The 27,790-nt window shown below is 45.4% G+C and overlaps 1 protein-coding gene across 1 annotated transcript in view; it reads right to left on the reverse strand.

Moving 5' to 3' along the window:
- Window positions 1–6,505: 6,505 nt before the first annotated feature.
- TTI1 (TELO2 interacting protein 1) overlaps window positions 6,506–27,790 on the reverse strand; it is a 42,196-nt gene continuing 20,911 nt past the window's right edge. Inside the window, exons 4-8 of the mRNA XM_006921803.3 lie at window positions 25,248–25,399; window positions 22,075–22,215; window positions 19,912–20,116; window positions 19,532–19,619; window positions 6,506–7,230 (exon numbers count right to left, since the gene is read on the reverse strand). Coding sequence (XP_006921865.1) covers window positions 7,047–7,230; window positions 19,532–19,619; window positions 19,912–20,116; window positions 22,075–22,215; window positions 25,248–25,399 — 770 coding nt within the window. The 3' untranslated portion in view covers window positions 6,506–7,046. The remainder of the gene's footprint in view (window positions 7,231–19,531; window positions 19,620–19,911; window positions 20,117–22,074; window positions 22,216–25,247; window positions 25,400–27,790) is intronic.

Below are 27,790 nucleotides of genomic sequence, written 5' to 3' on the forward strand. Positions count from 1 at the left end.
TCCTTCCTTCCTTCCTTCCTTCCTTCCTTCCTTCCTTCCTTCCTTCCTCCTTCCTTCCTCCCTTCTCTCTCTCTCTTTCTTTTTCATCTGTATTTTTTAAATTAAGTTTATTTGTCTTTGTCCTTAATAATATCTCTTGGAGACACACACAGAGAACTAGCTCTTTTCTTTTTAAAGTCACGACACACTATATGATAGTAAGGCACTTAATTAGCCAGACCTCTCTGGATGGGCCTGCAGGTTGTTTTCAGTCTTTTATTAATGCAAACGATGCCTCCGCGAACACTTCGTTCATCATCGTGCACGTGGACAAGGAAGTTCCTGAAAGCAGGATTGCCAAGTCGAAGGGCACGTGAATTTTAAATTCTGATCGCCATTGCTGTTTTATTAATTTTGTTATATGGATGGAGCTTAGTTCATTTAACCAGCCCATCCCTCCTCTCTCCCCAACCCCTTCTCCAGCTTTATCTTTAATCCCATATTTACTTTTAGAAAATGGTTAACAGTGACATTTCATGTCACTTGCTGTACAATTCTCTGGCGTAGTTCACTAGAATTTGTGTTGTGGTGGGGGGTTTGTTGTGGGGTGTTTCAGCATCTTCTGGACAGATGTTTAAGTCCTTCAGTGAGGTTATGTCTTGTCTTTTGCTCCCAGTCTCTTGTGATATTCATGTAAAGCATTAGGCACTATGCACATACTGGGCATTGAATATTTACTTGTGAGTTTCTGTAAACAAGAACAACATTGCAGTGAATTGTCTATGTGTGTGCATCGTTGTACACATGCGTGAGTATTAAGTTCTTAGAGGCAGAATTGCTGGTCGAAAGCACGTACATGTAAACTGAGTAGATACTGCCAAGCTGACTGCCGAAGAGCTGGTACCAATTTACACACCTGTTTCCCCCATGCACTTGCCAACACTTTATTAACCAGTCACAGATGTTTTGGATAATAATGTGCTGGGAGACTGATTGGTTCAAACCCTTTATCTAGCAGAGAGGGAAACTGAGGCCCGGGAGAGGAAGGAAGTGCCCAAGGTCACCTCAGTTTGGGAAGTGCCCAAACTGAGCAGCAGCAGCACAGTTCGATTCCCATTCTGGCCTCTCTTCTCTCCTAGGGAACTTGGCAGTGTTCTGGGTGGAATGTGTGAGAGCACGGGGTGGGCGGGGGGGAGGTCCATGAGGTGTGAAAGGACACGAAGATGGGGTGAAGGGGCGGTGGGGTGCACCGAGGTCTGTCTACTCCGCACCTCCACCTTAGGGAATGCAACGTGTTTCATTTCATGAAGAAACTTCTGACTCTTCCCCACGACTTCTCTCCGCCTCCCCCACCCCCCTCCAACATCCTTTCCCTTGGAAATGGTCTCAGAGATTCGAAAGGTGCTTTCCTTACTTCTGAGCCCGCCTGTGTGGGAGGAAGCTGAGGACGTGAGGGTACTGACTGAGAGAGCAGGTTGAGACCCAGACGTTGTTGTACAGAAAGAATGGCAAATTATATAAGGAGGGAAACCGGAAGGGGGTGGTGGAGGCAGCCATTCATCGGTGCTTTTTTAACCCTTTCCTGCTGCAAAAGATGCTGGGAGGTGGATGCATTTTCCTGAATAATTTGTGCTGAAGCCTTCGAAGCGGGGACGGCACTGCTCCCTCCTTACCCTTTACAGACAGGCTTTGTACTCTGGGTAAAACTGTCGAAAAAGGTAGAACAGCTCCTAATCTAGGAGATGATTCCTGTGGGAAATCAGGCTGCTTTTCAAGCGTAATTTGAAAAGCTGCTGCCTCCAAACTTCAGTGGTGGTGGGGACCAGGGGGCGCCGAGAGAAGAATGCCATTTATAAAGCAATCAACGCTTCGACAGAGTCAGCCATCACTCAGAATTATTTTCTGAAATTTGGCCTCTATTTCTTACTCTGGAGGAAAGGCAGCACGGGCACTTTGCTTCCAATCAAGCCTGACACCGAGGCTGGGGGAAGTCACACAAAGGGAGAGGGACTCCGCGCTGCTCGTCACAGCTGGAGCGGCGGAAAGTCATTTCTAGGGCTCCTCGGCTCTGCAGAACGAGCCCGAGGAAGCCTCATCAGAGGTTCCATTCATCTCACTTCTTCCTTTTTAAACTTTAAAGCACATATTTATGTGCCTCAGGTCGGCCATGAACCACGGCATGTCAAATAGTTTGGGGTTGATGGAAGAGGGACATTTTCTCGTCCTGGGACTTTCGGAAACATAATTTCATCGCTAGTCTCTCACCCTTCCAATTTCTCCCGTACGCTGCCACGAGGCGAATATTCCTAAAACGCTGCTTTCAATATATTACTCACCTGTTTAAGAACCTTCCAAGGTTTTAAGGCTGGGATTCCCAATTGGTGGTCAAGGCCTTTCATAAACATGGCCTCTAACCTCTAACACACACCTTCCCAGACTGCCAGGCCACCACACTTGTCCCAAAACACAAATTATATAAGGAGGGAAACCGGAAGGCGGTGATGGAGGCAGCCATTCATCAGTGCTTTTTAAACCCTTTCCTGCTACAAAAGATGCTGGGAGGTGGATGCAGTGAGAGACATTTTGCCAGTCAATTTTGCCAGTCTTCATCCTGCATCTCTTTTCTTGGTAACCAAATGCAGTGCCACATTTTAGGGGGAACCACTCCACCTCGGCTCTCTCTCCATATGATTTGGGTGAGCTGACCAGACTGCCTGACTCCAGGCCTGCCCATGAGAATGCTCTGGAGCAGCGGTCCCCAACCTTTTTGGCACCAGGGACCAGCGCTCCTATGAGAGTCTAACGCCTGATGATCTGAGGTGGAGCTGAGGCAGCGATACTAGCGCTGGGGAGCGGCTGCAAATACAGATGAAGTTTTATTCCCTTTCTTGTCTGCCGTTCACCTCCTGCTGTGCAGCCCAGCTCCTAACAGGCCACAAACCAGTTTGGGTCTGTGGCCCGGGGGATTGGGGACTACTGCTCTAGATCATCCGTCGGCAAACTAAGGTCCCCTAATACTAAGGTTAAAAAAAAAGCCCCCTGTCCCCGCTTATATTGTAAGGCCCTTGAGGTAAGAATAATTTTTACATTTTTTAAAGGTTGTAAAAAATCAAAGAAAAATATGCCGGAGAGACCCCATGGCCTGCAAAGCCTAAAATATTCACCATCTGGCCCTTTACAGAGAAAGTTTGCCGACACCTGCTCGGAGGCACGGTGCTTGGTTTGGGGTGGGGCAAAGGGTTGGCTGAGCTGAGAAGAGCAAAGCCTAGGACTGAAGCTGGAACTGTCTGAAAGAGGTGCACACTCTCCTAGGTTTGTTAACTGAAAGAATGTAAGCCTGGAACTACGGGTGGCATCTTTGACACTTCGCAGACAGAGGCTGCTAGCGTAGGAAGCCAGTACTGGGGAAAGCAGACTCAAAAGATGGAGACGGCTGTGGGATCTGGAGCCGGCTGGGCCTGTCTGGTTGTGTGGCCAACACATTTCTTTTTGCTCAAGTCATTCCGAATTGGGTCACTTGTCAGTTGCAACTGAGGGAGTTGTGATGAGCACAGATATTGGCAGGTATGACCGGGCGTCTCTGGACATGTTATTATTTTTCCTATCTGGAATGCCCTTCATCTTCTCTGCCTGCCGAAGGCTGCTTATCCTACCATGATCTTACCTCGTCCTCTGCTGTGGTCCCCTTTAGTTCCTGGGTAGTTCTGAGATTTAACCATCTACTTTCTCAGCTATAACTGTCTGAGGGAGTATGTATCGCATCCCTAACAAAGCCATGAGCAGTAGAGTTGGGAGGGAGGAAGAATACACGTTGTCAGAGCCCCAGGCACTCTGCTAAACACTCTATCAACACTGCCACATTTATTCCTCCCAATGAAACCGTCCCAAGAGGCAGAGGCAGCAACTCTATTGTAAAGATGGGAAAACGAAGTAAAGTGAGCTGCCCAAGGTCACACAGTTACTAAGAGGTAGAGACTGAAATTGGCCCCAGCTCTGATGAACTCTAGATCATCCACGTTCTTTCCACAACATGGTGCCTCCCTAGGACCCCGTCCAGCCCTTCATAGGACCCCCTAGATACAGCTCTCCACTCTCCTGAATCCTCCAGGAGTCCTCCACTGTCTTCAGATCAGAGCTCAAACGTCTCAACTCAAAATTCAAAATTCGAAGCCTTTCCATGTCTGCCTAGTAATCCTTCATCTGTCCCTAACTCCAGCCAAACTAATACGTGAAAACTCTGAGTAAAAAGAGAGCCTCTTCTTGCACCAGCGAGTTTTAACAGGCGAATGTCACTTTGTGATGCATACGTTAACAAGGATTAGATTGAGTCAGCTGGACAGATTTAAAATTAAAGTTGCCTGAATATAATAACTGGAAAAGCACTCTAATTAGTTTTTTATTTTTAATCAAGTGCAATAATCTGCCTGTAGGAATCCAAAAGCAGCTCAGGACGTCTTAACTCTTTGAGGAAGAAATGGGTTTCTGGAACACCATGGCAAATCCTCCCACACGGATTATCTCCTGGACAGCATCCCCAGAGCCCAGGTTTTGTCACAAAGAGGTGTGTGCATGTCCCCTGCCTCTCAATATACCAGCACGGCTTGCCACGCCCCAGGCTCCCCGGGAAGGCCAACTATTTTAATCTCATTGGGAGCTCAACAAATCACACCACCTCTGACCTTTTTTCTCATTTGTCAGGATCTAGAGATTGAATTAGCCTATTACCTTGTGTCCCCAGTGGAATCAGGAATAATGTTGTGAATCCTTTCACAATCTCCTCAATTAGAGGGCATTCCCCACTTTTCCCAAAGGAAATCATCCCAGAATTGAAAAAACTGGAATAGAGTGAAGTGATTATCTCTCTTTCAGGGGCTCTTACTTGGGGGTCCCTGCAGGGTCGTATGTGGAGTCTCTGAAACTGTACAGTTTTGTGAGGTCAGCTGAGTGGACTCAGCAGATGAGATGGTAAGTGACTGCAGTCGGGAAATGCAGTGCCCTCCTGGAAGTGACATGGGAGGAGGAGGTCCTCAGACGTCATCAGATTTCTAGAGGAGCCCAGAGTCCCCAAAGATTAAGAGCTCTCCCTCTGGCTCGATTCTTCCACTTTAAAGGTGGGAGGGATGAGACCCAGAGAGGGAGGGTCCTTGTTGACGGCCCAGCAGAGCAGACCAGAAGCCAGGCTGCTGCCACCTGACCCAAGCTGGACATCCCACTGCCCTTGCAGGGAAGACCCTAAAAGGAGATGAGGGGGCCTCTCCGGAACAGGCCGGGGACCCTTGCTCCAATACGTCCCTGTGCCAACCACCTTCTGGGAGTTTTAGAGTTTGGGGATTACTCACATTTCTGGAAGGGTTATCTAGACACTACCTCATCATTGCATCTGGTGAGGAAGCTTTCGTTATTTCCGCGCGCGCACGCGCGTGTGTGTGTGCCTAAATTTACACAATCTGTGCATTTTAAATCCCCCAGCAAGAAAAATCAAGTATTTACTCTGCCTTTTTTACACAAACTCCCCCAAGGTTACCGCATGGTTGATGAAGCGAAGCCTCCCTTATGCAAGGACTCCAGCAAAAAGCAAGCTGGTGTGCTGGGACTAGGGCAGCGTTACTTGGTCATCTCTGAAGAATGAGTGGATCCAAGCAATGATCACCAAGACCAGTGACACCAGAGATCAAACATCTTAACTCAAAGAGATCAGATGTCACACACCGCCTGATGGACGTATGTCAGTAACACTACATACAGAGAAGTGTAGTCAAAAAACAAAACCAAAACCTACCTGATCAATCCCTTTGTTCTGCCTCCCCGTTTACAGGAAAGACAGGTGACAGGAGCCAGCCCAAGGACCCCCAGTGGGCTGTAATCAGTAAATCGACTGTGGGGAAGGCTGTAGGATAAATGACCTTCTTTCCTCACCATAAAACTTTCCGGGAAAAGAGAAGTGGAGGAGGAATCTATAAACGAAGAGATGCATTAAGGGACGTACATATCGATGACAGCAGTGTATGTTACCTTACGTGGGTGCTGAGTCACACACACTAGGGAAATTGAAACACTGACTGAATACGATATTAAAGGGCCATTGTTAATTTTTATAGGTGTGATTTTGTACGTTTAAAAATAAGGTTTGGCTACAACCTCATGGATTTGCTTGAAAATAATCCAGGGGCTGGTGGGGACGGGGGGATGGGGCGGGTAAAGGTGGATGAAATGAGGCCGGCCATGGGCCAGCTACTGGGGCAGTGGGGTTATGGGTACCTGGGGCATTGATGTACTATTATCCATAATAAAAAGTTTAAAAAATTGATCTCTTACTTAAAAGGTATCCAAAAAATTACCAGGAGTGTTTGCTTTTGGGGAAAAAAGCAGATGTCTGGGGAATGGGATGGGAGACTGACTTTTCGCGGTTTGTTTTGCGCTGCTTGGAATTTTATACCATGACTCTGGATTATCCATTCAAGAACGTACACTCATTTTATAAAAAAATCACCCAATTTAAACAACAAACTTCAAAGTGAGCTCTTAATCACACTTTTCATCCAAGAAATGCCTTTATTTCATTTTCTTCCAAAGAACGGGTTAGGTGCAACGAGTTTGTTCCCTCTCATTATTCGAGGCCAGGAGGGTATATGTGTCTGTGATGCCGGGCTGTGTTCTAAGACTCCTGGATGAGCGATACTTCCACATGGTTCCACGTGGTCCTCGGGCACTCAGAGGACACACATGATGCATAGTACAGGCCTCTGTCCCACGTGTCCTTAAGCCCTCAGGTGTGTGTGTGTGTGTATGTGTGTCGTGGCCTGTGAGGCAGCTAGGGCCTTGGAGACAGTAAGCTAAGGAGTTAAGCCCTTAGAGCTGCTAGACAATGTCATCTGAAAACACCAGGTATGAAATATAAATAACAGTCAGCCACTTTCCTTCAATCCAATTTCTAAGCAGTTGCGTGATCGATCAATTTATAAATCGATCGGCTGTCTGATCCGCCTTTGCAGTATACTCTGCTGCAGCTGCCACCGCCTTCGGCCAGGGTGGGATCAGCTCCCCACCTGGAAGCCGGGGAGGAGAGGTCACTGCAGCTCCTGGAGCAGGAGAAGCACGTTGGCTGTGTATGGGCTCTGCTGCCCCGTGGCCCCTCGCAGCTGCACAGGGCGGAGGCTGGGGTGGGGAGGTGTGAATTGCTCAGGGCAGTAAAGTTCGTTCAGGAGGAACCAGGTGGAGTCCGGGTCCACCTTCATCAAGTGGAGGAAAACCCTGTGGAGAGATGGACAGCAGTGAGGCGGGGAACAAGGAGGGGAAGCTGCTGGTGTTCTACCCAGGAGACTACTTGAGGAAAAAACTGATAGTAACACCAAATCACTGCATGGCAGAACCAACCCACTTTAGCTCGTAAGACAGGGCCATTCAGATGGTTCCAAAGCCTGACAGAGATAGAGGCATAGAGTGTCCCTTGACATAGAGAAGAAAAGCAATTAGTCTGAGCAGAACAATATTGTTATCAAACAAGGTCTTGGCTAAGAAACTGGTTAAGTTCTGGGGAATAAAGCAGGCGTTTTCAGAAGGAAGAAAACCACCAGGCCCTTCATAAAAGGCTTCCCTCAGCTCATGGGACCAGCCCCAAGGTAGGGGCTGCATCCTGCTGGGGGAGCCTGGGCAAGCCCTCGACTTTGAGTCTGCAGGCCCTCTTCTCTGGCCCTCCAGCTCACTGCTGAACTCTGTAGCTCGCCCCTTCTGGCCACGGAGAGCCACGGATTCTTGGTGGTCTGGATACACTTGAACAAGGATCAGATCATTATTCTTCTGGGGCAGGACCGGCTGAGCCCTGTCCTGTGACCTTTGGCAGAGGCAAGTCACTGGTGTCCCACACATGATACAGACAGAGCCGAAGGGCCCCGACTACCTGACACTATACATCTGTCACAGGTGAGGCTCTTTACCTTGGCCAAACTGTGGGGTCACAGCCTTTGCCTCTTTTCTGCTCGTATTCTATTTCTGAACAGTCAGTCATGTGCTCAGGGCCACTGCACTGGGCAGTCTAAGTGTAAACTTCATACACCTGGCCGACTCAATGATTCAGTCTGAAGGACTGAAAGATGAGGCCCTCCACTAGCTGGGCAGCTCCCTCTCGGCTAGCCTGCCATTTCAGCTCACACGGCACCTGCTCAGAGAGGTCACTCTCCCTGGACCATTGTGCCTAGGTGGTGGCCCCTTATTCTTTTCCAGGACACCCTCCCCAGAACTTATCAACTACTTGTCTGCTGGCCATCTCCCTTCTTCACAATACAAGATCCTGAGGGCAGGGTCCATGTCTGGCTCACTTGTGCATCCCCAGCACCTAGCAGGGCACATGGTGAACACTCAACCAGTACTCGAACGAACAGGTTCTCATACTGAATAACTGACTTTTCAGATTGCATACTAATGACTGAAGATGATGTCCCTCTCTGAAATATTTACATTCTATAGAAGGATCTAAAGGAAAAGTCCACTGTTCACCACTAAGGAAGGACTAAGGAATGCGTTCATTCCAGAATTCACATCACCACAGACATCACTAGCTGAGTGGCTGTGGATTATTTGTCTCAGTTTCTGTTTGAGGGACCACCTTGTATTCTTTTTTTTTTAATTCCCCCCACCCTGCCACTTCCACCCCTGACCTATGGATGTTGCTGCTTCCCCTTAAGAATGGGATCTCTGAGGGAGGGGCGTCTCCTCCCACATGCCTGGGGCGTTCACCTGGGGCCTGGTGCACCCGGGGCCTGCTGCATGTAAAGCAGGCGTGCTAACCACTACTCTATGGACCTACCTCCCGCCTTTTATTCTTGATGATCATTCCTAGGAACCTCTTCCATATAGCTGGGCATCAAATAAGAACTTAAATGCTTGCTAAATGGAACTAAATTCTGTTTTTTAATTATGTTAATCTGAAAAGCTTATGTACTTTTGCTTTCTTCCTAGGATTTAATAGACATATGCTAAGGAGGTGAGGGAAGGAGGTGGGAGGGGGCACTTTGAAAATTTTTTTGGCCCGTTTTGTGCCTAAACAATCTAGGTTTTCTTTACTTAGGATAATCTTGTGTTTATAACCTCAGCTGTAGTTGCTAGAGAAGTGATTAGAATATTCCAATTCATTTCCACTTCACCGCAGAAAGGAGATGGGGCCTGCGTGGGAGAAAATTTTTGTTTAAAAACAAAAATATCTTTGATAATTAGAGTAGCAAGGGAAATTATGAAAAAATGCACCAAAAACGGGAAGCAGATTTCTATTTACATGTGACACGGTTGACAGTTTTCCCTAGTGCCAAAGACTGTTAGAATGCAAATGGTTTCATTTGATTTTTTTTCCCCCCTTCAAGAACTGGAACAATTTCTCAAGCTACAGCATGGCACACTCTCAGCTTCAAGGAATATTTTGATCTGGGCAACACCCAGCAAAGTGGTGCCACGGCTCAGTTCAGTCGTAGCTCTGCTGACTTACATGGCAAAACGCTGCAATGTTCATTTTCTGAGTCCTTTTTAACATGCTAAATGAGAATGTTGTATTCGTTGGCAAGAGAGAAAACGCCACTCTCTTTGCCCTGTAATATCTCTAAATAAAATGCTAACAGGGATGCAAAGCAAAAACGTGTGCAAAGTTCACCTTCTTTTATTAAGCGAAACTCTTGGAAGAATTATTTTGGGTCTCATTTCTTAGCTCTTAAAGGGGTAGACTCTGCAGAACGGCGGGCAGCCAAACAAGTTCCTTCTCTCACCTCTGGGGCTTGGAGCAAATTATTTTGCCTCCGTGAACCTGTTCCTTCCTCTTCCTCCAAAGGAAGAAGATCACACCCGCTCCACCCTTCTCACAGGTTAGTTCCGAGGCTCTAAGGAGATGAGGTGCAGGAAAACACTTTGAAGTGCATAATGAAAACACTGTTTCTTCTGGAGAAACTGTGTGCGTGTCTAAGGAATAATTATCACTGCCAACCCCAGCCACGGCCATGCCACGGAAAATTCTCAGATGTTCCAAAAGGGCCTAATATTTGTCTTTTGTTTCGCTCATAATTTCCTGCATATTGTCTTGGTGGGGGTCCCAATTCTCAGTCAATCGAGTTGTAATTTTGCCCATTATTTTCAGGAAGAAATGAATGCAATATTCTTTGCCCTCTGCATGCTTGAGGTGGGGAGCAAATACCGTGCCATGCAACCAGGTGTTGGCAGGTGCTCTTGCTTGACAAAAGGCATGGCTCACTGAACTCTAAACACTGACAAATTCTGAACTAGGGGCTCTGTTTGCTTCAAGCCCCTGGGAGCTGAGCCCGAGACCCAGGAAGTCTTGTCTGAGTGCTCAGCTGCCCAGCTTTGCTCCAAACTCTGGTACCACCACTCTGTGCTGGGGCCAGTTCCCACCCATCATGCGGCTTCTGGAGAGTGAAGAGCAGAAAGCTGAAGACCTCAAAAACTCTTTTTGTATAATCGAAAGCCAGAAGAAAAAGACAGGACCTCTGCTTTGAAGTGATTGCAGTAACTGCCTGGAAAATGTTCCTAATACATCTTGAGACACAGCAGAGATGGCTGTTGAACATGCCAAATGGCCAGCTCCATCTTTTTTCAAACCCAAAGAGAAACACTTTTAAAAAAATATATGTACACTATTTAACTTCTGAACAAAAATTTCTCTCTCTTCCCCCCAGGCCTAAATCAGTGGCTCCAGGGAGCTCTGTTATCACAAGATTATCTGGTCCCCAGAGTTGGGGGAGGCACTCAGGTGGTGCCTCCGCCTCCAAGTGTCCTGAGGCGAGTGATTATCTCTCAATAACCTGTAGGGCCGTGTAGCTTAAATGATAACTTGACTTTAAAAAATTTAGAACTCACTGTTAGGCAGTTTCTAAGCAACCTCTGTTTCCATGGCAAAGAAGCCTGGTGTTTATACTGATTTTTCACTTAAAATGCGGTTTTATTGAATTTCACTTCATGCAGGCAGCCATTTCCCTGCACTTCAGCCCTATCTACGATTGACGGGGATCCGTAAGTACCTAATAAACTCCAGACGCCAAACCAACAGAACTGGCTCGTTCCTTTACAATCAATATAGGGGTGCTCTGGGTGACAACGCCATGGGCGGGGTGGCCTTGGGAGGTAGGAAGTATGCTACCAGAATCTGGTCAGCTGGGTTTGGGTCCCAGCTCTTCATGGCTTACCAAACATTTACCAGCACCTGGTCCAGCCCAGGCACTGCGCCAGGCGTGTGGGATACAAAGATGGACAGACAAAAAGACTCTGGCCTCAGGCTCCCTGTCTGGTAGGGAGGACAGATAAATCACAGAGGCCCACTATGCAATGTGGAGAGGGCCATGCTAGAAGTCACGTGTGGGGTGGAATATGCTGAGTTTCTTTTCTGTAAAGTGGGGGGTGCATCAAATGAGTTCTAAGGCCTCTTTCAGTTCCAATGGTCTACAGCAGTCTGCAAGCATGGGTGCTGAATCACACACCCAGAAATGCTAACTGCTATTATTTTAAAAGGACAACCTTGATTGAGTCTAGAAGAAGCGGGGTCACTTGTACTGAGCACTTGCTGTTTGCCAGGAGCTTTAACACCATGACCCATCACCATTAATCTTGAGGGTACATTCACTCCCATTTTACAGAGGACACTGAGGCTCAGTGGTTGAGTGCCTGTCTTTAGTCACACTGCCTGTGTGTGAATTCAACACCAACTCGTAGCCCGTAGCCCGTAGCCCGTAGTCTGTCTGTCTCTGCACCCCACCCTGCTCGGCGGTGACCACACACACGCGGAGCTGCCTGATCCTCCTGCATGTCAGCCCCACTTCCCCTTCCCCACCAGATTCTATTGACGGGGAGCCTTGTGGGAAAATGAAATAAACCTGCCCGCTTTTAGTTTAATTTGAGGAAAAACCAAAAGGCGCTTCAACCCAAAAACTACCACTTTTTTTTTTTTTTTTTTACGCCTACAGCACCTGGTCTTCCTAGTTGGTCTCCCATCCAAGTACTAACCAGGCCCAGACCCTGCTTAGCTTCCGAAATAAACTACTAACTTTGAGTGAGTTCTGCTCTCTGCGTGACTCAGTCTTCTAGAGTGCAACATGCTTAGAATAAGCACAAATTTTGATTTTGAGGGTTAAATTATCTTAAAAAGATAACGTACACAAAATATGCCTGGAACTATCCCTAATACATACTAAGTACCCGAGAGCTGACTCTGAATATGAATCTTAGTCCCTTCATAAGAGGAAGACTAAAATACTACCATTAGCTATTTACGCCTTTAAGTCAAATGAGTTCACACACCCTTCCCCCCGAAAGCAGCAAAACCAAAAAGAAACCCCTCTGCTGCAGACGCCAATATCACAGAGTGTCCTCACCATCTCAGTCTAGACCGCATCTGCTCAAAGGGATCTCTAGAAAACCGCCGGCCAATCAAGGCCCAGTAAAGCTAAACAAACTGTAACTGAAAGTCAGAACTTTGAGCTCTGCTGGGTGACAAGCTATTCTTTCTCTGTCAATTACTTGCTTGAGGGATCTGCTGCTCCTTGTCTCTTTCTGGATTTATAAAATGCTCTCACGAGCTGTTTGTGTAAGTGCCAGTGATAAAAAAAAACTAGTGGCTTTGTGATCTGTTTAATTGTTTATTTATTTGGGGCTTCTAAAGCAGTTATTCAGGAATGTCTCCTTAGGAACATGATGCAGCCTTATCCACAAAATCATTTTAGCTTCCCTGTTATTCCCTCTCTGGCAGAACAGCCTCCACGCTCTTTTCTCTGGCCATTCCTGTGACTCCATACATGCTGATGCGATAAATGAGGCTGTGTGTTTCCTTTTGAACAAATGGATGCTCAGGGTGTCGATGTGTCCTAGCCAGTGAGCAGTGGGCCGACGTTTCTATACTCGGTAATTTACTCTAATGGGTCTTGGTTCATTGGTTAACCAGTATGTCAAGCCTGTCCTTTTTTGCTATTCAATTTAGCTATCTTTCCCTGCACGGAGGTCGTTTTTTGTTTCTAAATGTTGAAAATGGAGGATTATGACTTGAAGCAATGATTTACTCTCTAAATAAATACTACCAATTACCTCTCCAGCTATACGTTCTCGTTAGACTTAACTATATCCGTTCAAGACCATTCATCTATCAATCAAACTCTAACCCACACACTCACAGACTTTAAATAGTAAAAATATTTAAGTGCAATGGGGACAGGATTTAAAACCGTTAACACCAGGAGAGGCTTATGATGCTAATCGCACCCCAAAGTACCACAGGACAAAGTATCATAAATGCCGTGGAACGACTCCACTGCTTTGTGCATATTTAAAAAGGTACGACGCTGAGAGGACCAATCTGCTACAGGCAATTCAAAAATAAACCAGAACCTAGAAGGATTTAAATCCCACTGGCAAAGGATTTAAAAGCAGCCCCTTCCATCTGGCCCCCTCTCCTGCCTGGAGGCCTCCTGCAGGCCTAGATGCCACGACGACAACGCTGCTAGGCACAGATTTCAGAGTGGCCCTGTGCCGAGCACCAAGGCGGCAGGCTTGGGCCTTGGCACCAGCTGGCTGCACTCTCAGGCCACACGCAGTGTTTCCTGCTCCTCCCTGGAAGATTTGGACCCTTGAAGATAAAGACATCGTCGTAGCAGCCTACCTATTTTGCCACCCCCTCCTCCTTGAACTGTTTTCCTGGATCCCACGCTCTGGCACTACGCCAGCAGCCTCCACTGACGGATGCCGTTAAGAAACAGCTCTAGGAAATGTACTTCTGTATTTACTGCAAGGGTGTTAGGGATATTAGTCACAACTGTACCTAGTGTTCTTCTCAGATGACCCATGAAGAAATTTTCTTAAGGTTCAGCACCACAGAGAGCTGAGCTTCTTTCCGAAAAGCTTTCTTTTCTTATTCTAGTAATGACTAGGATTGCGCCACAGATGCGTTCCCTTTGCTGTCTGTTCGGAAGCCCGGAGCCACACTGAAGGCGCATCTCCAGCAAGGGTGCAGAGCTCCAAGTCTGCATTTTACATATTAACTTCAACCCCGGTTTCATCTTGTTATCCTCTTATTTTTCCTTTTAAAAAATTTGTTCACTTCCTATTTTTCTTGTTGCATACACTTAATTTATAAGATGCCCTAGGTGTTTTTGGAATAAGGAGAAAGTTTAAATAATGGTAACAATGTCTACTGATTGACTTTTTTACTCTGTGCTGATATTTTGTGTTGAATAATCTACATGACTTTACTGAATTCTTGTAATAACTGTATTAGGTGGGAAATAATGGATATGCATATTCTAGCCTTGTAGACGAAGAAACTGACACTTTGAGATATAAATTAATTTGTCCAAGGTTACACCGCTACTGAGTGGCAATGTGAGGCCAACTCTTAACTGTATTCATCTTTGAAATCTTTCAACTCGCAACACAGCAGTTGGCTCACCTCCGAAAATATTTTAAATAAATACACATATGATGAGATAATCGAGGCCATTTCCCTGGCTACTTTACTTGGTACTGAAATCATCACATTTACTCCAGCCTCTTAGGTGTTCAGGACAGACCACAGACCCTGCAAAGTGAAGAAATGGCTACCCTGAGGTCTGCCAAGGCCTTTGATATCTGAAATCCACTTTGCATAGGTGGTTCAGGTGCCAGAAGCATCAAGAGAATTCTGGTTCCTGACCCAGCAGGGTATGTACATGCGCACACACCCCCCAGACTTGCCTTTCCCACTGAGTGGCAAAATGGTTGACCCTGGCAGATTATCAATCACATGATAACACCAAGGAAGCAGGGAAAGGATGGGTAGCATTTGATTTAAGTAGCACAGAGGTCCCTGCTTTCAGATCTGAAACCCAGCCACCCACTTTGTTTGTAATCTGCATGGCAGATGTCTCTTATCTTTGACACCAGGAAACCATGCCTATATATGCACAGTGAACAGCTTTAGATCCAAGCTTATTTTTAGAACAATGAACATGGAGGGAAAAAAAGCAGCAATGCCTGTCAAAAGATGGATAATGGGAAAACTAACTACTTGGGTCTGGATTTGTCAACTATTAATCAAATGTCAAAAGGAAAAGTATTAGGAGGGCCCTCATTTCCATGTTGGGTGCAATCCAAAGCGGAGGCAGCTTTGCAGCCCAAGCTCAAACAAACTGCCCACACCATTTACGAAGATGAGCTACTAATTTCAAGCTCAGCTGAACTAACGGATCACCTCTGTGGCTCCTGATCCATTCAAATATAATAGGCCAGGTGTGGGTAAAGAGAGGCGTTGGGACTCTGACAGGGATGAAATGAACGAGCCTGTGCCAGTCTGTGTTCGTCCAGGGTTTGAAGGCACTGGCTGGTTCTTTGATGAGCTGAGATCCTACTGCTAGAAAGAAAGCAGGGAAGTCAGTCAGTAAATGAACCTTCAAACCCGGTCCTGACTTCTCAAGCAAATGGGAGATAGGGGGAAGTGGCACAATTAACATGAAAAAGATCATTCTGAGGTAAAAACTTCCATTCAGATTTCAGTAAAGATGAAGCAGGTTTACAAGAAAAATTACCATGCCCAAGTGTATATGTGTTTGTATAACACATACATGATACATATATTTGGTATTTATATATATCCCATGTAGGCATGTATACACACATACATACACCTCTGGAACATAAGCACCATTGGGCAGATGCCTTCTCACCTGTGCAATGATTTTGGGAGAAAGGTATTACCACCTCCAGCTTACAGGGAAAAAAAAATAAGGTATAAGGCAACTAAGTCATTTGCTCAAGGTCACAGAGCCAGTAAGATTTGAATTTAGGTCTGTCCACCTCCAAGACTGGTGGATACCGTTTGCCCTCATATATAATGGCTAGGCAAAGGATGCTGGGTGGGCACCCTGCCCCCAAGGACTGCAACATCTAGGACCTGCACAACCAAAAGGTGCACTAGCCGGCTACTAGGTCACTATCAGCTGGCACCCTGCATCCCTATCTGGGTTCAGGGGTTGGCAGGTGGAGGTAGGACTGGGGGTGGAGACCGAGTGGCCGAAGTACATTGTTTCTCCACCCTGAGTCTTGTTGGACATGGACTTTTCATCTTGTTAAAAACAGGTATTGCCTAGTTCCTTCCTTTTAGCCCCAGAGTGAAAGATTCAGGATGATTTAAGACCTCCCTGCAAAAGACAGGGAACCTCAGAGGCTGCTCAGATAGGCCCAGGGAGTGTGGTTTTAATGGAGCTGATTTAAACCAGACTGGGAGCATGTGCTAGCTTGAAGGAAACACACAGAAATTTGGGGCATAGGCTTGAGTTGATTTAAACCAGACTGAGAGCATGTGCTGGCTTGAAGGAAACACACAGAAATTTGGGGCATAGGCTTGCATCTCACATTCCTTTCATGTTTGGGAAGGAAAAGAAAGCTCCATGGCCAGAAAGGCACAGAACTATGGAGGCCCACTGCATTCTGGGAGCTATCTCAGATGCTTCCCAGGCCACATGGGAGCTTAAATCAGTTAAGTTCGCCTCTGCCATGGCTGAAGTGGGGGCATGGCCGACATGACCTGTTATTCTGTGATCCAATGCACCCTCAGGGACACTACCTTATTTACAGCTTGTTATGCTGACCCCTCCTCCCAACTTCAAATATGATTTTCTCATTTGTTATCCACTGAAGTTATTTAACTAGATGGACTTTGGGGGAGCTGGTATTTTTCTTGCATAGCCAGTTAACAGTGACACCTGGTGGTAAAATACAGCAAGGTTATACCCTGTCCCTACCCCCAACCCTTCCCCAGTTGCAAGATTTACGCCCCTCCTTACAAGGCACATTCACTAGATAAAAGCATTAAACTGGAATGGCATCTCCGTTCTTAGCGTTTATAGCCTTGGTTATATCAACCACCCCCTGATCAATTTCCATTTCTAGAGTTTACAGCCTGGATGTAAAAGCCTGCCACAAAGGCTATATTTAATACGACAAATTAAAAAAGCAAACACAGGCTTGGTCATTCTTCCGAGCCAGGAAAAGCAAACAGGAGGAAGGAAAAACCCAAGTGTAACGCACACAAAGATGAATTTTTATGGAGCGGCTGAGTCTGCCTCCATTCCAACTTGAGGGAGGCTGCCCCTCAGCTGTCCCAACCCCCACCTGCCAGACTCACTTCCAAGGCAAGCTGGTCACCTGTCCAGTGTCAAAAACTCACCAGCTCTGAGGGAGCCGGAGCATCTCTGGACGGCTTTGGCTTTCCTGGCTCTTCTGAGTACTGAGCTGAGGCTAGAGCTTTTGTAACCCTCTGGCTACAGGGCTGCCCCTTGGGCCCTGGCAACCAACACAACAGCCTCTCTTCTCCCTTGAGTGGGTGGGGGGTGTCATGGACTGCTGTGTGGGGAGTCTTGAGGGGCAGGAGTGGAAGCAGGGGGCCAGCAAGGAGGCTTCTGTGGTCGTAAGAGATGAGGGTGGCCCTGGCTTGACCTGGCGGCTGGGAGGTGAATAGAAGCAGTTTGAAGAGAGGTTTTGTTAGTTATGTAGACAGGCTTCACTTCTGGAATGAATGAATGGGGTGGAGGAAATAGAATTAAAGACAAACAACTGGATGGATGGTGAGGCCATTTACTGAGCTGGAGACTTTTGTCTCATTCAAGGGACCTTGTTCATCATTCCCTGTAGGTAAGACGGTTTCAATGCTAATCAGTCCACCCATCTCCCTCTCTCTATTCGGTAATGAGGCTCACAAAGAGACCAGGTTTCCCATTGTCTCAGGCTTCTTCTTCCATTTACAGAGCTTATTAATTTTTGAATCGGGATGCCAAAGCGGCTCCAGATCAAGGACAACACTGATTTTTCTCCCCTGACTTCAAAATAAGTTTGCAGATGATGTGTTTGTGAAGTAATCAACCTTGCACTTCCTTCCCTCCCAGCCTGGCAAGAGCGAGGTCATCTGACTCGACCCGAATGGAATGCGAGGGAGCAAACAAAGGCGCTGCAATCAAGTGGTCCGGCCGCGTTTTCCTCCTCCCAGGCACCTTGACTACCAAGTCAAGATTCAGCAGGGTCTAATTCTGTTTATAATTGCTTTTAGTGGGGAAAAAAAAGGAAATGAAAAGATAATAAATTGCGAATATTAGCTTGTTTGATGGGTCTAAACTTGAAGGACGAATAAGGGGCGGGTGTAGAAAAAGAATGTAACGGGAACTATGAAAATCATATCTTTGTAACTCTTGGTTCTAACAGGCACATGAAGAATTTACTTCAAGATGAATTCATTATGTTCTTGAGTTGTCTTTTAAGTCACAGCACGATTGCTTCAGGGACACTGCCTGGGGAGGATCGCCTTCGCCCTAAGTTGGTTCTCTAAGGAATAAGGATGTATAGGGATAAGAAGCTGGTTGGGATGCACCCCTGTGCTTCAGAAAACATGACTGATTCTGGGCCTAGGGGATGTGATGAGAAAGAGACAGAAAGGGAACTGGGGAAATCAAGAGAAAAAAATTGCAAAGGACAATAAATCAATTCAAAAAGATACTTCTGTCACTCTGAGAGTATAAGGTTTAAAAGGGAGCGAGTTGGCTTTCCTCATTTCTCAGAGCAGCTCTCAGGCCCTCAGGGAACGAGATGACTCTTACCCCACAGAGGGGCATGTTTCCAGAAGCCTAAGAAGTGGGAGGGACTATTTCTTTGCCCTGGGACATGGCAAAGTACACAGTGCCAGGCCAGACAGGCCAGCTTTTGCTCCAGCAGCAGACAGGCGGGGGATGACAGTTCCAGGGCACAGGCTGCTCCCGGATGGACAGACAGCTGAGGAAAAGGGGCCGGAGTGCATTTTGGGTCTCAAGTCTCAGGAATGCTGCTGTGCTCAGAGTTTTAGCTTTTGAGAAAAATCCTTTAGGACTCAAGAAACCAGACAGAGTTTTTTTCCCATTAGAGTTGGTACAGTTATTCTTGAATAAGCAAAACTCTTGGAAATGAGAATCACATAATTTCAGTCAGAAAAGGCCCTTTAAACCATTAGCCCCGTGGTTCTTAACATTTCTTGGTTCACAGACTCCTATTATAATTGGACGAATGGGAAGAACCCTGTCTAGAAAAAGGCACATATGTACCTGCTTGCACACACCCAATTTTGCGCATCATTTGTGAGGGTTCATAGCACCTGATGCCCATTATGATGCTCCTTAGAGTCAAGGTATGCAAGATCAGTAACCCAATGCTTTCATTTTGTAGATGAGGGAGCTGAGGCCCGCAGAGGTGCCAGGGTCACTTGGTCACCAGCCGAGCAGGGCCTAAAAGCAGATCATCCTCCAACCAGGAGAGAGTTTTGTCCCATTCAGCACACCATCTTTCTGCTTTTTGCCCTTCTGGAATTGCTGCTGACGTTGCAGTAGAGGTAAAGGTTACTTACAAAGAGAAACGCGTCTAGTAAAAATGCCATCTCTAGAGTTGGCACAGTTAAAAAAATCATTTTAACCTGGTAAGGGAGAGAAGAGGAAAGAGCAGAGATGCCTCACCTCTGCTTGCCATTAGCAAATCATCTATAATTTAGGACAAACATAAAGAGATGCGGATGATCAAGCAGACGTACCTCCTGGCAGCCTCTTGTAATTTCATGGGCTGTTTGGCGCTGAGGTAAATCAAGCAGGCATCAGCCACTTTATTCAGGTCACCCTCACCTGTGGAGAGGAAAAACAAAACAAGTTTTGGCCCTCAGACTTCATTTGGAATGAGCAGTAACAAACTGCTGTCTGGTAAAACTGAAGACAGCTAGGCAAGATGCCGTGGGCTCTTTATTCCATCGCACAAGTCAAAAAACACATCAAGGTAAGTAGATAAATGAGGCCGAAGTAAGACTGAAGGATGAGCACACGAAGGGAGACGAGAGGAGCACGACTAAGCAGACGGTGCAATGGTGGGGGTGAGACAAGGCAGAGAATGTGTGTCCAGGTGAGGCTGCCTGGTACCTACCTAGGTCCAAACTCTCGCAGAGGGGGCCCAGGCCTTGCAGGACGGCCAACTGTAACTTGAAGGCCAGTGTGTGGGAGTAAACTGGTCCAGCCCTGGCACTGACAGGAGCCTGGGTGACTAAGGAGCCAGCCAGCTTTGGCAGAACATCTTTGCAGAACCGGCTTCGGAGAAAATCGCCGCACTTGCCTCCCAGGGTACGCAAAACCTGCAGAAACAGCCCCCGACCTGGTGACTGAATATCGCCAAGGCAGCGAGAGAGCTAAAGAATGCTTGGTAATTCAATTTCATTTAGGTCTCTGCTTGAAAAAAATAGAATTACTGCTGTTAATTCCCTGCCTATGGTTTGTGATTCTGCCAGTTATGAATTCGGAGGTCTCTGCTCCCAAGGCATGGCTGCTTCTATCCATAAATACAGATTACACGGAGAATAATTCAAAGGAATCTTGGGTTGGATGAATATGATTAATCCCTTGATTTTCCTCCCTTTTTTGTTAAAAAAAATAAAAAGACCTTAAAGCAGTTCACATAGATCATCTCTTGAATCTTCCTAACATCTTCCGAGAAAAGACTTGTGCTTTTAACTCCACCTAGCTGAACAAACACACACACAGAGGCCCAGCTGCTGCCATGTGCAGGCATTGAGAAGGCAGTGGCTGGCTGAGGTCCCCTGGCTAAGTAAGGCCAGGGTCACCAGTGGCCAGAGCCGAGATGGATTTCCTCGTTCCACTGCCCAATCTCTTACGTATATTGCCCTCATTCCATCTTTCACAACAGGCAGTTAGTTTCCTTGCATGTCTCATTTTAAACTTTCTCTAGCAGAACATATTGAAACGTTTTGCCCCGCTGCACAAGACTAAGTCTACAGGATAATAGGAATTTCTTTAAAAATTGGTAAGCAAGGCATAACCAACACAGAGATTGTTTGTGGACTTGGTAGAGAATAAGGCACTTATTTTCAGGTCCGTTGGCTGGACTGCACAAGGCCTTACAGACCTCAGGTGTCCCCAACGTGTCTGGGGGTGAAAAAGCAGCCTCAGTTACGGCGCACACGTCTTTTATATTTTTTCATTTTTCTAAGCTTGCTGTCATTTCATATAACCTATTAATTCTCATACAGAAAAGCCGCACATCTGAATAAGATTTATCAAGACCTCCCTCCCCTTCCCAACCTCCCTCTTCCCTTTCTTTTTCTCCTCGCTCTAGCCTTCTCTCTCTCACACACATCATTTTGCGTATTTTGCTGTAGGAAAAAATATTAGCAATTTGATACATTTTACATGTAAGCTTGTAGTTTGATCTGGTATATGCTGAAGAATCTTTCAGAAAACCAAAATACCTTTGCCAATTGTCTTAGTTTCATTTTATATTCCTACCCATCATTTTTCTTTGCCTCATCTTGCTCTTCTTCTAATTTATGTGAGTTTGCCATGGTAAATATATCTCTGTAGGATGCCTTAAGTGCTTTTTAGAACAAGGAAGAATATAAACAAATAAGCTAAAATATAAACCAAACTAAATCAGAGAGAATAATACCTTACATATATGTAGGGCTTTTAATTTTTCAAAGTATTTCACCAAACAGTCTCATTTTATCCTTGACAACAACACTATGAGAAAGATGGGACAGGTATTCTTAAACTCAATCTGAAAATGGGTGGTCAAAGGCTTTGCCTAAAGTCACGTGGCTGGGCAGAGGATGCCCATTGCTAGAGCCTAGGTCCCTTCACCTTGACTTGTGCCAATAACATGGGCATGAACTCACAGATTTGGGTTCTATCATTTATTAGCTGCGTGATTTTGAGAAAATTCCTTAGCTTCTCTGAGCTGTTTCCTCCTGTCAAAAATGGGGATAATAATATCTAATTTGCAAGGTTACTATAAGGAGATGAGCTCATGTGTGGGAAGTGCCAAGCACACAGCCTGGCACTTAGTGGGTCCTCAATAACTACTGGTGGCCCTTCTAACCACTAGTTCACTCTGCTTCAAATTCAGAAGGAAACTGACTTTTATTTTCTTCTTTGTGCTCTTCTTATTTTTCTATACTTTCTTCAAGGTTATTACATTGCAAGCAGGCATAAAGAGAACCAACCCCTAAAGACACTGGTGAGCTCTGTGCTTGCTACCCTTCATCACCATGACAGTTGTGGGCCACCTGAGCAGTACCTTGAAGGCTCTGAGCACTGCCAAAGGGTCATCATTTGTAAGTCGGCGCACGAGCGAGGGCCAGGCCCGGTGAGCCAAGGGAAGGAGCTGGTTCTTATGGGACTGCAGAACAACCACACACAGATCCAACACATCTAAGACCTGGAAGAAAGGAGGACATGATTTTCGAAGGCTTGAAACCAGATACTTGGGATCAAGTCACCATTTTAAAAGAATAATATTTAGAAACTCATTAACTGAATAAATACTTACTGAGTTCTAACAACATGCCAAGCACTAGTTGATGCACTGGGGAGCAGGGTGGGAGGACACACAAGGACAAAATGCATATGTTTCCTTGTCTTCGCAGGGCTTATAGTCAACTGGGGAAAGATCTTAATTAGATAACAACCAAATAAAGGGATGATTACCAATTGTGACAAGGCTAGGAAGAAAAGTAAAGGGTGAAATGCAAAGAAACTAAAGGGAGGGATGTAAAGCACATAGAATGCTGGGAGGGCTTCTCTGAGGAAGCAACTTCTAAGGGGGACACAGAGGGTGACTAGGAGTTAGTCATGAAAAGCGTGAAAGCATGTTCCTAGAACTGAAAAGAGTAACGAGGAAAACTCGGAGGTGGGAGAGCTTGAAGCGCTGAGGAAACCCAAGTGGGCAGTATGGAGCAAGACTGAAGAGGGAAAGATGGGGCTGGACCACAAAGGTGTCATGTTAAGAATTTTTATTTTGTAGTAAGTGTAGTGGGAAGCCATCAAGATGCTTCAAACAGGAAAGTGACAGGATACAATTCATGTTTTAAAAAGGTCTTTCTGGCGGCTGAGTGGAGAAGGGACTAGAAGCGGGAGAGAGAAGTGAGGGAGCCACGGCACATGTCCGCATAGGAGGAAAGTGATGTGGCCCCATGATGGTGGCAGCGGCAGAGAAGTGAAAGGACTTGTTATGTTTTGGAGATGAAATGGCTTAAATTGCTTAAAGACTTGATATTGGGGAGATGAAGAGAGGTATTAAAAAGAGCTACTTGGGTTCAGGCTTAGCAACTGAATAGCTACAGGTGCCACTTGATGAGACGGGAAAAATGGAGGAGGGGCAAATTGAAAGGTAGGGTAAGATCAAGTTCTGTTACTTCTAAATGGAGAGGTCAAGTGGACAGCTGAGATATGGGTCAACCTCAGAAGAAACGTGTGGGGTAACCTAGATGTAAATTGGATTTTTCATCTTTCCTGAGCACATGTTTTCTAACCTCTCATATCTCAAAACTCACTGAAAACAGATGGCCTGCTTCAGTGGCGTAGGCAGCGGTCACCATGATGGCCAGTGCAGCTTTCCCTCCCACACAGATGGGCCAGCCTTCACAGAGCAGGTGCGGGTGCGTGTGTGAGGCAGAAAGACAGAGTGAAGTCTGCCAACAGTAAGAACTAAACCCTTAATGCATGCCTACTATGTGCTGGTCACACTTAGATTGGAACAGAAACAAAGAACAAAAGAGGCCCTGTCCTTGAGGGGCGAACAGTTAGGCAGGTGAATGAGATACCGTAGTATACAGCAGAGAGCATAGTACAGTACAAATGGCTTTGGTACCACTGACTGGCTCTACATTTGAGTTCTGTCACTAACTGGGCAAATTACATCATACTTCATTGATTAAAAAACATATTTTCCCCCTCTACCTGAAACGTTCTTCTCTCTGCCTTTGCCCCTTTGTATTGCTGGTTCCTTCTCAACCTTTTAAATCTCGGCTTAAATATTCCTACCTCAGAGATCTTTCTGATGATCTAATCTAAATCAGAATGCAAGTTCTGTCTTATTCAACAAGGTTTGGTAGTCGGCTCCTAGCACATGGGTGAATTACTATTTTCTTTCATGGAAACTGCTTATTTACCTTCACAGCATTTCCTCTACGTGTTTGTGTATCACCCCTTTCCCCACAAGAGACAGAAAGTTCCATGAAGACAGGGATCACGTCTGCCCCATTGCCTTCTATCTACCGCATGCCTGACCGATAGTAGTCCCCAATAAACATTTAATGAATAAATGAATGAGTGTATATGTCATACCTGATGCTAAATGTTTTATATTTGTAAGCACCAATCCAGTGAGGTAGGTACCATCATCTCCATTTTACAGATGAAGCTGAGGCTCAAAAATGTGAATTAACTAACTCAAGGTCACATGGCTAGTAAGGGGCAGAGCCAGGATTTGAACTCAGGGAGGTAGGTCTGACTCCAACGCCGGTGCTCTCAATAATTACGGCAATGACTACAGGGTGCGAACAATTGCTACAACGCCTCCATAAAAGGGAAGACACTTCACTAATCTGTCAACCAGACACCCATAGTAAAGCCATGTCTATAGCAGGCGCTTGAAAAGTGCCTCCTGAATGGAACAACAGATGAATGCTAAGAAGTATCTCTGGGAAGACAAAACAGATTCCACAAAACACAGCGGAACTGAGATAACCTGTGGATCAGAGTTTCCCAGCCCTCCACTCTGAGTGGGGCAATGTGCTCTCAGCACTAACGGTAATTCACTGAGGCAGTTGTGTTTCATATCCTGGCTTGTGGGTGGGCTGGAGCGGGCCAGGCTATGTTGTTTTCCTTAGAATGTTAAGATCATCCCCCAAGTGATTCCGAAAGCCCTGTCCCCGAAGCTCCCCCACCGCACCCCACTGTCCTGTTATTGGAGTCACTACTGTGTAGTTTAAGTCCTTGCTGATGGGGATGCTGCTTGGGAAACTGCCAGCAAATGAAATGAATGAATAAAAAAAGTGTTGGTATTTCTCCTAGAATGAAAATAGAAACAGAAACAGAGATAAGGGCTAGCGTCAGGCTTGGAAGATGACCACTTTAAAGAACTAAACCCTACATCCCGCATTAAGTCAGCTCGGAAAACGACATCCTTTCCAAAGCATATACCTTTCTTTCCCTTGATTCAATGAATCTCCAAAACTTTGTGGTTTTTAATTCCACAAAGGGGATTCAGCTCCTTTTGGCATGTGAACTGATGCAGAAAGACCTAAGACTGTCATTCCACAGACAAATTCCTCTTGATGGCTTCTGTTGGCCACCACACATGGACCAGGAGATAAGGGCAGCTACTTGCTCATCCGTGCAGTCTCTGCCAGCCAGGCCAAACTGTGGTTCTGCTGCTCTGTGAATGCAGGGAAAGGGCTGCACACTGACCTTCAAGCGGATTTTCAGATTTTTATCTGATAACAAGTGGATGCAGCGCTCCATCACGTCTGTGGCTATTTGGATCTGCACTGGCAGTGGTGGCTCCACGTCTGGACCCGTGTCATTCTCGTCCACTTTGGGGGGAGGATTTGACTGCTCCTCTAGAAAAAAGAGCATAACCAGAGATGGTATTTTATGAGAGATGCCCCACTTCAATTTGATCTCCCAACCTTAGATCAGGAACAGGACTTACGAGGGAAAATGCCTAGAAACTGGTTCGGAGGAAACCATGTAAAATTTGGGTCAAGATATAAGTCAAAAAGGGGGTCAACTATATGGTGATGGAAGGAAATTTAACTTTGAATGGTGAGCACACAATGCAATATACACATGACGTATTGCTGAATTGTATATTTGAAACCTGTATATTTTGTTAACCAATGTCACACCAATAAATTTAATTAAAAAAAAAAAGAGACCGAAAAAAAGATGTAAGTCAAGCTATTCACCAAAGCATTAACTATAACAGCTAAAAACTGGGGGAAAATCTTCCATGTTCACTTAAGGAGGAATGGTTTTATAAACCTTAGTCATCCATACAATGACATGTTATGAGGACCCTAAAATTTGTGTTTGCCAAGGGCTTTAATGACAAAAGAAAATGCTTATGAAATATTGTGTGAAAAAGAGAAACGCAGGATACAAACTTGCATACACAGTGTGAGCACTACTGAAAATTTTTATATAAAGACAGAAGTACAACAAAATATTAGCAGAGATAAGGTCATGAGATAATAGATAATTTAATTTTTCCCTATACTTTTGGTCTTTTCTAAATTTCCATTAACAAATCTTTTAAATAAAAACATAAGAGGGCAGGTGCTATCACGGAGCCCTGAGGCTGGGCAGTTCCCTGCTGGCCGTTGGCCCTTTACTCTTTCCTCTTGGTTTCTCCTTTGGCTAAAGGGAGTACATGGCTGTCTTCCCCACCAGCCTTTCAGATCTTTTGATGGCCAAGATCAAGCCTTACTTATTTCTCTCTGTATGAGAGAGAATATGAGGGCAGCTTGGTACAATACATAGGGATGGGGTTTGGTCAGGGGAGGGAGTTCAAGTCTTGCCTCCACAACCTATTAGCAATTCCTCTCATCCCATCTTACCATGTCTGAAAAAATGGATAAAGCATGTATACCTTATTTGCTTGTTGAGAGTTAAATGAGATGAATGTGACCAGCTATTATTCTTTCACTGCCTAGAGTGCTGTGTTGCATGAGAGGCATAAGTTTGTAAATTAAAACCACAACAAAAAGACTTGAGAGTTTCAAGAAACCTAGGCGAAATTCCCTATCTTTAAAAATTTTCCTCTATCCACTTACAGCCCCCAGCCTCCCCCCATAGCCCCATTACCAGCTGTGCTCATTTCCGTTAAGCTGAGCATTGCTCCCTTAACTTTTTTCCATTTCAGTCTCTTCTGCTGGGAAAACAGAATCTTACAGTAGAGGCCACACCTGTCTTTAACAGATGCTGAAGAGATAAATGAAAATGCATGTGTTGAATGCTTTGATTTCTTGGAGAAAGGGACCTCGGATACACAAGGTGCTTTTATTGTGGTTAAAACAAAAAACGCATGTCAAACCAACATCAAGCCAAACATTCTTTATAATGCCAAGTGTGTGGTGTGTACTTGATGAATGATAATTATAAGAATGATAAGGCTGTGCTTTTCTTCCCAGAGGAGGATTTGTTGCTCGAGATTCACTGACTGCAGAATGTTATTTGAGGGATGTGGATTTTTCTGTTACTGGAAGAAAGGTTTGATTCATTCAGTCTGCTCCTAGTGAACATCAACTAGAACCAAGATTCTAATCGGAAAGAATGGAATCACTGACAATGCCAGAATTTCAAAGAATGGCAAATCCGGATTATGAGGGATCAAGATGCCTCCTCTTCTTCAGAGTTTACAGGTTTGGGTGAGGGGTGTAGTTCATGAAAAGAAGGATTGGGTTGGAAGAAACAAAACTGAGAAGAAAAAGCCTGATAGATTTCTGATCAGAAAACTCTGTCCTTGGAGAGAGTAAAGACTCAACTTTGCATTAATCATTACTTGGGCCCTGTGATGTTTCCCTACTATTTAAGAGGAATTTGCTGGATGTAGTTAGTTGCATTGAGCTACTTGCTACTTCCTGTTACCCTGGAAGTATTGGCTTCAGTTCATCAGTCTCAGTGTAGAAATCTCGCGCGCGCGCGCGCGCACACACACACACACACACACAAAAGAAAAAAGAAAGAAAAAGAAAAAAAAAGAAATCTGTTCTATTCCAACCATGTAAACTAATTTGGGACTCAGTTCGATTTAGGATAGTTCTGAGACCACCGAGCTCATTATATCTTGGCATTTCCTATTTGCAGAGGAGATTCTAATAATTTATTAATCCTTTTGTGACCTGAAGCTCCAGATTGAGCTTGTGAATAAAACAATAGGCCAGAGCTTCAGCTAGTCTGCACTTCCTTCTCCTTTATCATATAAATTGATAAGAAAAACATTGAAATCT

This window comes from Pteropus alecto, unplaced genomic scaffold, assembly GCF_000325575.1.
Source record: "Pteropus alecto unplaced genomic scaffold, ASM32557v1 scaffold45, whole genome shotgun sequence".
Lineage (NCBI taxonomy): Eukaryota > Metazoa > Chordata > Mammalia > Chiroptera > Pteropodidae > Pteropus > Pteropus alecto.